Consider the following 16,708-nt stretch of genomic DNA (forward strand, 5'->3'; position numbering starts at 1 on the left):
GTTAGAAGGGTAGGAATGTAATAAGGGAATCTGGAGAGAGTGGTAATGTCCATGAAGCACCCTTTATACGCAGTCTTACTGCTGACAGTGTAGCTGATCCATGTGTTGTAAGATCTTGGCAAATGTAGGAAGGAAGGATCCTCAGGGTTGATGGAACCCAGATTTTCAGAGTGCCGGTAAAAACAGTGTCTTCCTTTCTGTATTATGTCCTCCCGTTATAAGTGTTTATCCATCATTGTTAGAACTGTTGGTCTTTTGCACAGACTACAACAAATACTTTGCCCTTCACCATCTTCCTTTTATGTTTACTTTGTCTTAAATATATCTTTTTTTTTTAATTCCCCAGGCTGCCAGTACACCACTGAATCCTTTAAGTTTTCAGTGTGAATTTGTAAAGCTCAGGATCGACCTTCTGCAAGCCTTCTCCCAACTTATCTGTACTTGTAATAGCCTCAAGACAAGCCCCCCACCTGCAATTGCCACAACTATCGCCATGACCTTAGGGAATGACCTTCAGCGGTGTGGTCGCATCTCCAATCAGGCATGTCTTAACTGTATTTTCAGGGCAGTTTTTATGTACACTTTAGAGATTTTTGAGGTTAGTTGTGAGATCAAAAATATTGTGAAATTTATTTATTTATTTATTTATTTATTTATTTATTTTTACATTGTGAAATTTAGAAATCAGTGGTTTGACTCATAGGCAACAGCAAATGCTTATAAACTCATCTGTCTTGCAAAACACAAGCTACGAAAGCTTATTAAAATGACAAAATGATTGATGATACCTCACTCCATGCTATATATTTATATAAAGAGAAAGGACATACATTTTAAAGAAACTTTGGGATGTTCACAGCTATTATTTATTTTGGTAGAACTTTGAAGAAGCTAAAAATGCAGTGGTTTTTGTTTCTATACGTGGTATGTAAATTATTATAATCTTATGCCCATTTGTGGTTTCATTTGCCACCTTTGTTAATTCTCCACAGTTTATAAAACTGAGTGAACTGAAAATGAAAAAGAGTTGAAATATTTTTTGCATTTTTTAATTGTTTGAGGATTTTTTCCTTAGGTTTCAGTTTTTGTGTTATTTACACAATAAGGATAGCATGTTTGTTTATTTATCATAATTGATATTTTTCCTTCTTTATAGATGAAGCTGTCCATGGAAGAATTCCGAAGCCTTGCTTCCCGATATGGGGATCTTTATCAGGCGTCTTTTGATGCTGATTCGGCAACTTTGAGGAATGTAGAACTGTATCCTAAACTTGCCTGATATTTCTTGTTCATCGGAAGTATTCTTTTAAATGTAGAATAAATACTTCAGATATGCGTAACTAAAATATACATTAGATAACCCTACAGATTTACAATGTTAAAGTCGCTCAGTCACGTCCGACTCTCTGCGACCCCATGGACTGTATAGTCCATGGAATTCTCCAGGCCAGAATACTGGAGTGGGTGGCCGTTCCCTTCTCCAGGGCATCTTCCCAACCCAGGGATCGAACCCAGGTCTCCCACATTGCAGGTGGATTCTTTACTAGTTGAGCCGCCAGGGAAGCCCATAAATCTACTGTAAGTAATGATTTTCTTTTTTTGAAATCTAGTATGAACAGTATAATTATACTTTTCTTTTTCAACCAAGCTTTTTAAAAGGTGGTGACTCAATGGCGGGTGGTCGTTCTCCCTCTTGAGAAGAGCATCCAAAACCAAGGTCTGATCAGTGTTGAGGTCTTTGTGCTCACTTAAGTTACAGAACATTTTTGCACCAGAGAGCCATTTTGTCTCTTGCCTCACCTTCTTTTCTTCACAGCTAACAACCCTAGATTCCATCACCTTTATTAGTGATATATTCAGTTGTTTCAGTCATCACTTTTGTTCCTTAAGCCATCTTTAGTTCTCCATATTTTTTTATTAGCAGCCTTAGATCCTTTTTGAAAAGAGTAAAGAGATACATTGATTTTTAGTTGTAGGACCTATAAATCAATAATTTCTGGCAATTTGGCTTACCCGATAGAAAACCCAATGAATGCTATTGACTCTCTCCCCTGAAAAATGCATATGTGCACATACCCTCCCAAAGTTTGCATACCATTTCAGGAGGGTTAACAGATCCCTCCCAGCCTAGGAATCTCCAGGGTAACCACTGTACAGACCCTTATTGTGGTGGTGGTTTTTAACTTTTATCAGTGAAACGCCTGTATCTAAGATAAAGAGCTTTTGTGAGTGAATCACAGATCCTGTTGCTTAGGTTCCTCTTTCCAACATGAACCTCTGAAGCACCCTTCCTGGAACTATTACAGACAACATATATCCCTTAAAAGGAAAAAAAGACAAAACCACCACAGACTGTTTGAATCAGTAACATAGTTACCTTCACCAAGAATATGGTGATTTTCATCTTGCCTTATTTAATATTCAAATGTAAAGTCTGTAGTACATTTCTCTATTATCATGTATAACGTATAACCTTAACATAATTCAGACAGCAGCAGAGCTGTTTACTGATATCTCATGCAATTGAAGCCCTCATTTTGGACCCAGAATCAGCAAGGTATTTTTTTTTAAGGCTTTCATTTAAAAAAAAATATTTACGATTTATTTGTCTTTCAGGCCTTCGCTGTAGTGTGCAGTATCTTTGTTGCATCCTGTGGGATCTTTTGTTATGGTGCCTGGACTCTCTGGTTGAGCATGCAGGCTCAGTAGTCGTGGCCTTTGGGTGTCTCTCGTTGTGGCACGTGGGCTCTGGAGCTCGCAGGCTCAGTAGTCGTGGCCTTGGGCGTCTCTCGTTGTGGCATGTGGACTCTGGAGCTCTCAGGCTCAGTAGTCATGACGTGCAGGCTGAGTCGCTCTGCGGCAAGTGGAATCTTAGTTCCCCAGCCAGGGATCGAACCCATGTCCCCTACTTCTCAGTATATTATCAATGAAGCATTCTATTTTTTTAATTATTATTTTTTTACGAAAGGATGTCTATGATAATATATATTTATTTTTTGAACTTTAACTTTTTATTTTGTATTGGGGTATAGCTGATGAACAATGTTGTGGTAGTTTCAGGTGAACAGCAAAGGGACTCAGCTATACATGTACATGTATCCATTATCCCCCAAGCCCTGCTTCCATCCAGGCTGGCACATAACACTGAGTAGAATTCCATGTGTTATGCAGTAGGTCTTTATTGCTTATCCGTTTTGAAGACAGCAGTGTGCACATGACCTTCCCAAACTCCCTAACTATGCCTTCCCCCCAACCCCCAGCAACCATAAGTTTGTTTTCTGAGTCTGAGTCTCTCTCTGTTTTATAAGTTCATTTGTATCATTTCTTTTTAGATTCCACATATAATGGATATCATATGATAATACTCCTTCTCTGTCTGACTTACTTCACTCAGTGTGACTCCCTTCAGGTCCATGTTGCTGCAGATGGCATTATTTCATTCTGTTTAACCACTGAGTAGTATTCCACTGTATATATACCGCATCTGTATCCATTCTTCTGTCGATAGACATTTAGATTGTTTCCATGTCTTGGCTATTTAAACAAAGCATTTTAAATTTCTCTGTCCTAAAGCATTGACTTAACCATTTTTTTTTCTAAGCAGTATCAAAATCCTGGCCTTCTGTTTTGAAGTCCTGTCTACTCTCAGACTAGGCCACTTGGCTATTTTTCTCCCATTTACCTGATTCATTCCAAATTTTTTAGAATACTGTGTGAGAGAAAATCTCCATGACCTTGAGGTCAGCAAGGACACAAATAGCAGTTACCATCAAGAAAAATTTGTTTAATTGGATTTAAAAATTTTAACTTCTGTTCTTTGAAAAATGCCACTAAGAAAATGAAAAGATAGGTTGCAGGGTGAAAATATTCTCAAACATACTCTGTCAAAGTTCTTGTGTTCAGAGTATTAAGGAAACCGTACAACTCAAGATAACCCAATTTTTGAGAACTGACAAGATTTTTTTTTTAGATTTTATTTGTTTATTTAGCTGTGCTGGGTTCTCGTTGCTGCTCAGGCTTGTCTCTAGTCGGGGCGAGCGGGGGTCCTCTCCAGGTGTGGTGTGTGGGCTTCTCATGGAGGAGGCTTCTCTTGTTGCGGAGCACAGGCTATAGGCGCTCGGGCTTCAGTAGTCGCAGCTCCTGGGCTCTAGAGCACAGGCTCAGTAACTGGGGGGCACGGGCTTAGTTGCTCCACGACCTGTGGGATCTTCCTGGATCAGGGATCAAAGCTGTGTCCCCTGCATTGGCAGGTGGATTCTTTAGCCCTGGGCCACCAGAAAAGCTCTTGACAAGAGATTTGACGAGACACTTCAAAAAAGAAGACGTATTAATGTCCAATAAGCACATGACAAGACACTTAGTATCATTAAATATCAGGAAAATGCAAATTAAAATCACAGTGAGATAAACTTATACCCACTAGAATAGCTAAAATTAAAAAGCCCTATAATGCCAAGTATTAATTAGTTGTGGAAGAGCTTGAATTTCATATATTGTTGGGACTACAAAATGATTCAGCCACTTTGAAAACTGTTTGGCAGTTACCATATGACCACCAGTTCTATGCCTGCTTACTTAAGAGAAAAACATATTTTTACAGAGACCTATACACAGATTTTCTTAGCAGCTTTATTTATAACAACAAAAATTGGAAGGAGCCAAATATGTCAACAGACGAGTGAGCAAATAAATTGTAGTATATCCATACAGTGGAATATTCAGTCAGTTCAGTCACTTAGTCATGTCCAACGCTTTGCGACCCCATGGACTGCAGCATGCCAGGCCTCCCTGTCCGTCACCAACTCCCAGAGCTTGCTCAGACTTAACGTCCATCGAGTCAGTGATGCCATCCAGCCATCTCATCCTCTGTCATCCCCTTCTCCTCTTGCCCCCCAATCCCTCCCTAGATCAGGGTCTTTTCCAATGAGTCAGCTCTTTGCATCAGGTGGCTAAAGTACTGGAGTTACTGGAGTTTCAGCTTCAGCATCAGTCCTTCCAATGAACACCCAGGACTGATCTCCTTTAGGATGGACTGGTTGGATCTCCTTGCAGTCCAAGGGACTCTCAAGAGTGTTCTCTAACACCGCAGTTCGAAAGCATCAATTCTTTAGCACTCAGCTTTCTTTATAGTCCAACTCTCACATCCATACATGACTGGAAGAACCATAGCCTTGACTAGACGGACCTTTGTCAGCAAAGCAATGTCTCTGCTTTTTAATATGCTGTCTGGGTTGGTCATAGCTTTTCTTCCAAGGAGTAAGCATCTTTTAATTTCATGGCTGCAGTCACCATCTGCAGTGGTTACTGGGGGCCAAAGGTAGGGATCTGACTAGGAAAGGTGCATTTTTGTGATTTTGTAACGTATCTTTGTAAAATTTATTTTTAAGTAAAGGAATACTCCTTTTGTATTGAAGGTGGAACAATGTATTCTGGGGTTTTACCCTTTTATTAGGTCACTTTGTCAAAGACTTTAAAGTCATCATGCTTTATTGTGTGGGGTAGTTTTCCTTAAAGTCTGTCGTATAAATGAGGTTTGGTTCTTGTCTTAATGCAACTTAAGATGCAGTACAGAGTAGGGAACAAAGCTTAGGAGCCAGCCGGATACTCATGCGCTTACAGCTGGGAGTGAGTCAGTCCCTTAAGACTCACTCCTAGCTGTATGAATACAGACATGTAATTTCATCTCCCTGAGCCTCTTATGCGTAAACTATAGGTAAGTAATGATGCCTGTCTCTTAAGAGTGGTTGTGTTGGTTAAGTGAAAAACCTCTATAAAGTACCTAGTTGAAGTACCTTGCGCATAGTAGGCATTAAAAGGATAATAAGGGAGTGATAAGAGTAGTATTAGCACGACATAGTTACCTGTATTGCATTTTTGAAGTTTAGTTAGAATGCAGTTTTGCCACCTCTTCCCATTTAGAAATACTTCCAAAAATATCTTTGGGTTTGAGGCAGTAGAGAGAAAACTGAAGAAATCTGGATAAAACTTTTTCTAGCATGTTCCATATGGTAGCTCTGTGCTGACCATTCTTGAGCATTTCACCTGCTTGCTTGATTCATGCCATTTTCCCAGCTGTGAATGCCCTCCGCAGTTTTCATCTCTTCATGTCTTCTCCTTGCTACTTGTGTAGTGATTTGTCCAAGATTGATGTCTTCTATGACATTCCTCAACTCCTTGCATAATCTGATGACTTGCATATCTTTATTGGTTATTTGGCCCTTGTCTGCTGGCTTTATTAATAGTTACCTTTTCAGATATCTTTTGTCTGTTTCACCTCATGGCAGGAACAATTTTTTTTTTTTTGGAACAATTTTTAATTAAACATTTTTCATCTAGCTAACAACCAAAGTGATTAAGACTTGTATAATTTGAAATCAGGTCTGGATTTGCATTCCAGCTTGTCACTTATTGTGACTGAAGGCAAATTACTTAACGTCTCCAAGCCTCAGTTTTCTCATCTGTGAAATGGAAATAACAGTGTCTACTTCATTATTTTGAAGATTAAATGAGTGTGTGGAAAGTACCTGACACATTTTGACATTAAATTACTGTTTTCGTTGATTCATTGATACTAATTTTTGACTTCAGTTTCCAGGAATATGGGTCTACAGGAGCAGCCCATGCTGATAGTGAATATGAGAGAAGAATGATGTCTGTATATAATCATGTCTTGGAGGAGGTGGAATCGCTCAATCGGAAATATACCCCTGTTTCTTACATGGCAAGTCGCATTTGTTTCATTGAGGTTTTTTTATGTGGAAGTGAGTTTTTGTGTGTCTCTGGCACTTACTGTGTTGTGACTTCAGCACATCAACCTCTCTGTGCCTGTTTTGTGACAGGGTTAGTACGGTGCTTGCAGCATGGTAGCTGTGAGGATGGTAATCCGTGAAAGCTGCTACTTAACACACATCTGTAGTGGCTACGTAGTCACACAAACATGTCAAATCTGTTCCACCAGAATGCAGATAAAACTATTTTTCCCCTTTTTTAAACTGTTTAACTGAGATTGCAGTTGTTCTCAATCTTGGCTACGTTCTAGAATCACTTGGGAAGCTTTTTAAAAAATACATCAATATCTAGGCCCCACCACAAACCAGTTATCTTTGAATCTCTGTGAGGCCCAGACATTAGTATTTTTAAAAGCTCCCAGGTGATTCTTTCATGACACGAGGGTTAAAAACCACTGGCCAATTAAAACAGAAAGAACTGGGCTTATTGTCTGACTGTCAGTAAATCAGTTCCTGCCAGGCGATGCCAGTGTGGTCCTTTAGTACAACCTGGCCGTCTTAGTACACCTGGCCACTTAGCCTGCTGAATCTCTGGTGCCTTGGGTTCTGTTGAGCACCTGCTCTTTATCCCCTGACTTTCCAGTCACAGAAGACACTTGACACTCTCACCCAGATTTCCTCCTCCCTGTCTGGCCGTTTCTCCAGTGTCATAGTCAACTCAGGTTCCTATAAAAAAATAGACATAGTAGCTTAAGCAGTGGCCATTTCTCACAGTTCTGGAGGCTGAGAAGTCCAGAATCAGGGTACCAGCCAGCTTGTTTCCTGGTAGGGCCCTCTTGCTAGCCTGCCAGCTGCTTTCTCACTGTGTCCTCAGGAATTGGAGGGAGAGGAGGCTCTCATCTCTTTTTCTCTTCTCCCATAACGGGGGCCCCACCCTCATATCCGCATTGAAACTTAATGACCTCCCAAAGGCCCACCCTCAGATATCAGCACACTGGGAGTTGGGGCTTCCGCATGTGGGTCTGGACACAGCAGCACATCAGCCCGCAGCGCCATCTTTGAACTTGACACCCTGGAGGTGTCCCTTGCGCTGCCCACACGTGGGGTGCTGACTCCCTGTGGCTCTCTTCCGCCTCCTGCTCCCCGCGTTCTGAACTCGTCATTCATCAAGTGTTTTAGAAGAAACTGGCAGGATGTGTCATGAAAGAGTCAAGTTCGATACCAAGGTTAGATACTCTGCTTTACACACTGCTTTCCACATTAGATTGTCAGTACGTATATGCTGAGTTGAAATGACATAGGTAGCTGTTTGATACTGAAATTGATTGCTAAGGAAGGTTGTAAAGATAATCTTTGTAGAAAATAGACATATCTGTGTGAGACATTGGTTAAAAAAATATTTTCATATTTCCTCTAAGCTCCACCCTAAGAAGTTAAATAAATGCCACACAGTAACTTGAGTTTGATACATTTGAATCCACTGAATATAATGGAAGAAATGGGAATTTTCTGCTCAGTGGGTATGCAATATAAGAGAAGACCCCTCGGGTCAAGTTCTGCTGCCAATCAGCAGGTCATGATTTGAGGCAGATTTCTAATATCCTTTTCTGTGATGTGGAAAAATATCTACCTCATAGAGTTTTTGTGAAGTTTAAGTGAGATAATGCCTGATGCCTAGCACATTGTCTGGCCCGGCATAAAAGGAGTGGTTACTAACTCTTGATTCCCTTTCCAAATTGTCTTTTATAGAGTTGGTACTTTCTGAACCCAAAATGCAGTTCAACAAGTATTTTTTGAATCCTAGGAATAGAAAAATGACAAAGAGGATCTTCCCTCCAGTTGTCCATAGCCTGATAAGAAAGAAAGATTCTGTAAGCAAATACAGGTCCTGTGCAGTGGTGGAGCTCCTTGCAAAGTAGAGCTGTAGCACGAAAAAGAAAGTAATTCACGTTGAAGGGTGGGAAGAACAGGTGAGGGCGCGAGCCAGAGAGATGTGCTTGCACATGGGTTTTCCAGGCAGGTAAGGAAGTGTGGAGAATTCGTGGCAGAAGACAATACATTCTAAAGCAGAGGCACCGTTCCGTCTCCTGGAAACGGTGTGTTACTGCTGCAATATAATGCCCAGGCTCGGGACTAGAGAGGTGGGCAGAGGCCAGATGACAAAAGGCTTTGGACACAGTCTTAAGGAGTTTGGACCTTGTCCCATAGGCAGTGGGGGCACTCTTTAGGAATTTTACATGGAGGTGGGAGAGAAGTGGTTAAGCTAAGACTGTGCATTATGGCTCTATAGAAACAGAACAGGTCATGGCCTGGAGGGCATGGAATTAGAAGGGTGGTTATAAGACTTTTGCAGTAATCCAAAGTAAGGGCCGCACTGGTAAAATGGGAGTAAGAATGAGAAGAACAGATGCATAAAGATTACTTAGGTGTAATATTTTCAAGGCTTGGTTTTGTTTTTTGTTTTCTTTAAATCAGATATAAGGGATGCAGACATGACCTCTGGGTTTCCAGCTTGGGTGACCATGTGCACAAGTGGTTGATACTTTACTGAGACAGAATACGGAGGGACAGTGGGAGAGGTGAAGGTTTTGTTTTTAAACCTGTGAAACCTGGACAGTTGGATAATAGGTCTGATGTCAGAAGGAGATAGATTGCGATGCATGGAAGTTGTCATGATGTAGAGATTCTTCATGTCCTGGGAGTGAAGAAAATTGCCTGTGAAGAACAAGTGGACCGAGAACACAAAAGGACTGAAGTGTCAACACTGAGGGAGCAAGCAAAGGAAGAGAATCTTAGGGAAGAAGATGGAGAAGGGAGCAGGCAGAAAAAGTGAGGGCAGGGGCTGTGAAGGGGCATCCCATGGAAGAGGACCATTGTCAGGAGCTACAGAAATGTCAGGAAGATCCAAAGGCTGCAAAGTGCTGGGTTTGCATTGAAGAAGGTATTGGAGATGGACTAGTCCTCCTAGCAGGGTACTAACCATGCCATGTGATTATCATACCATGTGCTATGAGATGTGATTTCACATCTCCAGACTGGCACGTTGATAGTTACCTGCAGCTAACATACCTGTGGGGGTGGGCCCAAGGGCTATAAATCTCTGACCTCAGCAAGAGTGATTTGACAGATGTATGAGTTCCTAAGTGTTGTCTCTATTAACCTGCTTGGTGTGTACTTTTGTAAGAATCATGAACATTTGAAGTTTTTAAACTTCTTCCTGAAAGTAACTATTCGTTGATGAAATTTGGAAATTTATTTTCACTTCATTTTTCTTTTTTTTCCCCCCCAGCATACAGCATGCCTCTGCAATGCCATCATTTCTTTGCTGAAAGTTCCTCTTTCATTTCAGAGATATTTTTTCCAGAAACTTCAGTCTACCAGCATCAAGGTAATATAGGACGAACACTCAGGTTTAATGTAGTTTAATACCTTCTTCTGAAGATGACAAGGGGCAGAGCTTTACCTTTGGTTTAGATAAAACTTATACTCTTCCGTTGTAAGCCTTTCCTTTATCAACATATTTAGGAGTTAAACCTTCTCCTCTCCTTTCTTACCTGACAGCACCCAATGCAGTGTGATAGACATTTGGGTACCTGGAGTTCTGACTTGTCTTCAAGAATGATTTGAGTGGTATTCATCATAGTAGCCCATAAGGATCTTGAGCTGAATCCATGTCTAATCAGCCTGTTCAGACCCAACTTAGAATGAATCAGGTCCAGTGAAACATTACCAGCCCTACCTCCAGAGCACTTTTGTCTGTGAATAACAAGTTTTGAGGAGCTGGTCACTGAGTAGAGTTAGTATTTTAAAGTATTTAAGCCACTCAAAATTTAAAAGCTGTTTTGATTCAAAGAATGAAATTGTTGGGGAAGAGGGGAATTGTCACTTTCAAGAGATTCCCTGGATTATCTGTATCAGTAAATGTCTTCAGTGTACTTTTGGATCCTTTTGAATGTTTTTGACTGCAGATGATAGAACATTCCATTTCAGAATGACATGAATAATAAGGAAAATTGATTATCTAGATAAGAAGTCCTAAAGGCACCATGTCTCCAGGGTTGATTAGTTTAGTGGCTCAACATTATCAAAAAGACCCAATTTCTTCCCTCATTTTATTTAAGTAAGATTTGAGCTTTCTGTAATTAAAGTGTATTTAGGATTCTTAATATGTTTTTGAAAGAAAAACTAGTGAGGTTAAAAATGTCTTTGGCTTAAAAAAAATTTCATTGGAAATAGACTTTTTTTTTTTTTTTTTAAATTGACTTTTATACCATGGTGACTTGGTGGTATATGTAATCCTAGAATTTTGGAGTCATTTGCATTTGAATTTAGTCTATTTAAAATTACCTAAGGCCAAAGAGACAGCAACTGCACATGAAAATTTCCATAGTGCATTTCCCTGCTGGAGTTGGTTCATTGTGAGAGAAGTGCCCCACCTCAGAAATTGGGAGAGAAGGGCCCTTACTGTTCTGTAAGCCTCTGTTCCCCTCTGTAGGGGGTAAATTCAAATAAACAAACAAACAAAAATTGGTATTTTAAAAGAGGCACTGGGGATAAGGAACCATAGACTTTAAAGGTACAACTGTCTGGTCGTCCCAGCACAATCAGGTCTTTAAAGGGGGATGTGTGTCTCTGTGTGCAAGTACCATTTTAATCTGTGATCAGCGAATAGCACAGGTGTGTGTGTTGGAAGGAAGCTTGCTTTCGGTTGTGAGCATTCTTTTTGGTGTTGGCTTTCCAGCTTGCCCTGTCACCGTCCCCCCGGAACCCTGCAGAGCCCATCGCGGTCCAGAATAACCAGCAGCTGGCGCTGAAGGTAGAGGGGGTGGTCCAGCACGGGTCTAAACCCGGACTCTTCCGCAGAATTCAGTCCGTCTGTCTGAACGTGTCCTCCACGCTGCAGAGTAAATCCGGGCAGGACTACAAGGTAACGTAGAAAAGAGGCAGAGTTGTGATGCGGGTTTTATCAACTCACTGATGCAAGTTTTCCATGGTTAAGCAGACAGTACTTAAACCTACCAAAGGACACAGATGGACATAAGCTAAAAGCGCTTATTGTGGTGTGAGGGGGCTGATCAGCAACACTTCTCTTTTCCCTGCCTGAACCAATTGACGGACAAAGCATCTAGGCAGTGGAGTGTCACCCCTGTTAGAGCTGGGGGAACCTAGCTCAGTTCCTGGCAGCAAGGACTGCCTAGCCTTGTAGCTCTGAATTGCGTTCTCCCACCGGCCTCCACCAGTACACGCAAGAGCCTGCCCCTGTGAAACTGGGAGGAGCAGTACCCCGCAGCCCAAAGGAGAAGGGAGGGAGAAGGTGCTTAGCACCCGAAGTCCAGCCCCCACCCCACAACTTACCAATCAGTGGCATTTACCTTCTCGCCTAGAGACAGGTGTTGTTCATCTAATGAAAGGTTCCTCCACGTGGAGGGAAGCATCAGGAGTGGGGAATAACTTCTCCCTAACCCTTTGACCCCAAAAGAACACATCTGTTTATTTTTCCTTTAAGTAAATTTTAACATGTTCAAAAAAAAATTACTGTGTTGATATGCAATGATGAGATGAAGTAAAACCTCTTGTTAAGGATTAGACCTAGGAATGTGCTGCTTTGAGAAATCATGAGGTAGATTAGCCAAAATCATGCTTGCTTTGTTAGTCAAAGCTAAGATTCTGAATCTGTGCCCATGAGACACCAACGTTCCAAATGTGAAATGTCCTGTCTTTATAGACATCTCTTGCCAGTTGCTTGGAGATTTATTCATTGTAAGTGGAACAAGAGAACAAGTGTGCAGTTGTATGAACAGATTGTTTAAATGCCCAAATTGGTTTATTTGTCGGCATCCGTGAACTGAGGTCCAGAGCAAGGAAAATGGGGTATCAGTAAAGATATAAACTAACAGCCAAGGGAATGTCTGGTGTAAGCCATCACTGCTTTCCTTACTTTGGTGACTCTCTCTTTCCGGGGGCTCTGTGCCCACCCTGAGAAGGCTCTGTCTTCATTCCCTCCCTCTCTTTTGACTTCCATGGCATAAAGCACAGCACCTTATGTGGCCATTCAGTAGGTATGTGGTGAATAAGGAAAAAATCATTTATTGTGTTGTTGCAGTGATCTCTGTTGTCACTCACAGAAGATCATAACGAGAATTTACATAGTTAGCTTATCCCTGTCTGCAGCTCTCTGCTCATTTTGAGTTTGAAAGAACAGTGGTGATTTCTGTTTTTAAAAAAACATACGTTTAAATCGAGGTGAGTTTTCATTGTTGACTTTCCTCTCAAGAGTCATGCTGAAAGTCAAGAAGCTGATATTAAGAAACCAGGTGATACATGATTGCTTTGTAATGTTACTTGTAGTGAGTTTGTAGCTTAAGATGCATCATCCATTTAGAGGGATCAGGTTGCCTCCTAGGCCTATTTCTGGTCCTTTTAAGGAAGTTCTTGTTTGGTGGGCATATTCTTTAGGGAAATAAACATCCTACAGAATTTGAATGTGCAAATAAAAAACAAAAAAGGACTTACAAATAACTCTAAGATCTTGAATTGGTTGGCAACTTCATTTCATTAATGTAACATCAGTGTCTTTGGGAAACTGACCTCATGATAACTGCCTACAGAGACCCAAAGCTTCAGAGCACATTTATATAATTAATCATACAACAGAAACACACAGAAACATAGAGCAATCAGGTCAAATATTCATTCTGATTATCTCTATATGCATTCTTAGAATTAGTGTCACCCTTGACATACTTCGTCTTGGGTACAGATAAGGGTACATCCACAGGTGTTATTCTGTTCTGTGAAGGACAGAGGTTTGAATATCTAGCTAAATAAGTGAACCAGTGTGTTCATAATATAATAATCAATGTGTTTCATAATATACTGACAGTCTGAACAAGACACTGATTTGTTGGGACTTCCCTAGGAGTCCAGTGGTTAAGACTTCACCTTGTAAAGCAGGGGGTGCAGGTTCGATCCCTAGTCAGGAAGCTAAGATCTCACATATCTTAGGGCCAAAAACCCAAAACATAAAACAGAAGCAATATTGTAACAAATTAAAGACTTTAAAAATGGTCCACATCAAAAAAAAAAAAAAAACCCTTGGGAAAAAAAAAAACAGTCAATTTGTTAAAGGAGGAATCACTGCTAGCTAGGATTTGGAGGGAAACTATATATTTACTAAGCATTATGTTGTTCTTCTGTCGTCTAGATTTTAAACTCCCTGAAAAAGATGTTTGCATCCTCTTTCTTTAGAATATCTCTTCACAGGGTCAAGAAAGATGGAAATTGGGTTGGGGTTAATCTAGCAAGTGTATGGAGAAGAGAACTTTCTCTTTACCCTCAGGGTCTCCAGCTGGGCCTAAGACTGAATTGACATGAAGGCAGGTTAACGGGAGAAAAGCAGGCCAGTTTTATTAGCATTTCACACATATATGGGCATCTTCACAGAAGGATGGAGACCAAAGAAGTGACCAGGACAGAAAACTTAAATGCCTTTTTTTAGACCCAGAAGCAATGTATTTTTGACAAAATGACAAGACGGGGGGTTTGGGACTAGAGACAGTAAGTCAAGGAGACCATAAGGCTAGGAGATTTCTTGGGACAGTGCGGAGAGACCGGTGGAAGGTGAGGGTTCTCTTCAGAGGTGGGTCTGTACAGCTCCGTCTCAGTGATTCCCAGGCTCTGGTGCTAAGGCTGGTCTTCTGTTCCTTGTGCAGGGAGGTTACCTTTCTTATGGAGAATTTGACGTGTGTTTTAGGTTAAAAAAAGAAGTGTGTGGGGCAGATCAGAAAGCCCTTTCTGTATCTGTTGTTTTTCAAGTACCCTTAACGCTGCCTCAGCAGCCTACTTGGGGTGGCGTGTTCTGAACTCCATCGCAAAACACACGGGCCCGCGTGAGAAGGTAGAGGTAGCCTCTTCTGCTCAAGGACAGTGAGGAGGCATTATCATCTGATGATGGAGCATGGAGGCCCTGGAATCAGCCTGCCTGGGTTCAGATGCCTGCTGCCCCACTTGTTAGCTGTATGGCCTCAGAGAAGTTACCCAACCTCCCTGCCTCAGTTTCCTCATTCATGAAGCAAGGATCATAGTAATACCTACCTCTTGCTTGTTTGCAAGGGTTAAACAGTGCTCTCTTATCACCAGGGCTGGCTCATAGCATACCCCTCTATACATGTCAGCTGTTGCTGTCATTTAACAATTTTTTCATTCCAGATACCCATTGACAATATGACCAATGAGATGGAGCAGAGGGTTGAGCCTCATAACGATTACTTCAGTACTCAATTTCTGTTGAACTTCGCCATTCTTGGTACTCACAACATTACAGTGGAATCTTCGGTGAAAGACGCCAACGGTATCGTGTGGAAGACTGGTCCCCGAACTACCATATTTGTGAAATCCCTGGAGGACCCTTACTCCCAGCAGATTCGCCTACAGCAGCAGCAGGCCCAGCAGCCGCTGCAACAGCAACAGCAGCGAAATGCCTACACGCGGTTTTAGCCACACAGCCGACGCACTGCAGACCTCCAGGGACGGATCAGCTGGGCAAAGATAGTTTGCTTTTTCTTATGGATTAAGATACGAACGTTAGAATGCGGAATCCATTTATTCATCGGTTTCTGTAATGTAACATTCTGGGGGAAAATATTTTTTTTTCTAAAAAATTCAGTTTGAGAAACAATTGGGGTCCTAACCAGAAAGATTTTTATTTTTTCCTGACTGCTTCTCCCACCAAGCCCTTCATCTCATCTTTAACACTTTTGTTGTTTTGCTATGATTGCTTTTATTGTGGCTGAGTCTTTTCTTTTTCTTTCAGGAAAAGTCACATATTGGGATCATTGAATTAGTAAATTTGACTGCTTTTCTACCAAAATATATCACTTGCTGCCTGACATAGACCTCTAATTCTGAGCTAGGCCTTGGGAAATCCTAGTTCTGATCAGTAGGTGCTGGGTTTACCCAGGGTATAGACACAGAGTCCTCCCATAGTTGGTTGGAATTGAAAGTGTCCCCTGAAACATCTGGTCTTGTGGGTTCTGAGCGTGACTGGTCTGGCAGAATTGAAACATGCTGCCATATTATTTCAACTATTTACCCATCTTTTCCCTGCTAAAGCAATATTAATTTATTGTTTTAGTATTTAATTTACCCAAACAGCAGCTAACAATTACGTAGAAAGATTGGAAATTAATAATTTGTTTTTTCTAATATGTGTGTGATTATATATAATACAGACTTTTTGTTTGTTTCTTAAGAGTGAAAGAATCACCTGCATTTAGTATCTTAATATTTTAAGTTAGGAGGGCAGATCCTTTCCTTTGATTGGTTTAAGTTCTTGGCATGTTAGGTAATGCTAGACTTGATCATCTAGAAATAGCAGTCTCTTTATAATATAACCTCAGTGACTTGGAATGCTCAGGGAATAGATGTTTTCTGGTTAGGCCAGAAAACCCCTTTTTTTCTGTTTCAATACTGGTTGAAAACCATTATAAAAGTAATAATAATAGACTTTCTTGTCTGAGCACAGTGTCCTAGATGTCATTTAACTGTTTCTTCCTGATTTGGGATCATTCAGTGCTTTGGGATCATGATTTCTAGACATCAGGGATCACAAGATTGCAGACATTGCTGATATGGGCACTTGGGCTGGAAGCTGCTCCCAAGATGAAGCACAGGGCACATTCCTGGAAGTTTTCTTTTAAAATAAATCTCTCAATTTCTTTGCTCATTTTGCCTTTTTCTCTTTAAAGTTGATGTTGGCTTAAAGGAGGGGTAGCGTTTAAAGGAAAGAATGAATTTACAGGATTTGTGGGTATGTGTAATGGGCGTGGGGGGTGGGGGGGGGCACGTGGAGCTGGTGAAACTGATTGGCAGGTAACTTGGGTCCCTCTAAGATCTCTTGGCTTCATGAACGGTTGTCCCAGCGCAGCACTTCTGCCAGTGGCCTGGGCGTTGTCATAAAATGTGTGTAAATCCACAGTGCA

At 41.1% G+C, this 16,708-nt stretch overlaps 1 protein-coding gene across 1 annotated transcript in view; it reads left to right on the forward strand.

Moving 5' to 3' along the window:
- The window catches only part of INTS7 (integrator complex subunit 7), a 79,710-nt gene extending 63,258 nt beyond the window's left edge, over window positions 1-16,452 (forward strand). Inside the window, exons 14-20 of the mRNA XM_005691017.3 lie at window positions 347-541; window positions 1,157-1,260; window positions 2,489-2,557; window positions 6,589-6,721; window positions 10,018-10,116; window positions 11,470-11,655; window positions 14,937-16,452. Coding sequence (XP_005691074.2) covers window positions 347-541; window positions 1,157-1,260; window positions 2,489-2,557; window positions 6,589-6,721; window positions 10,018-10,116; window positions 11,470-11,655; window positions 14,937-15,224 — 1,074 coding nt within the window. The 3' untranslated portion in view covers window positions 15,225-16,452. The remainder of the gene's footprint in view (window positions 1-346; window positions 542-1,156; window positions 1,261-2,488; window positions 2,558-6,588; window positions 6,722-10,017; window positions 10,117-11,469; window positions 11,656-14,936) is intronic.

The sequence above is a fragment of the Capra hircus genome, chromosome 16 (assembly GCF_001704415.2).
Source record: "Capra hircus breed San Clemente chromosome 16, ASM170441v1, whole genome shotgun sequence".
Lineage (NCBI taxonomy): Eukaryota > Metazoa > Chordata > Mammalia > Artiodactyla > Bovidae > Capra > Capra hircus.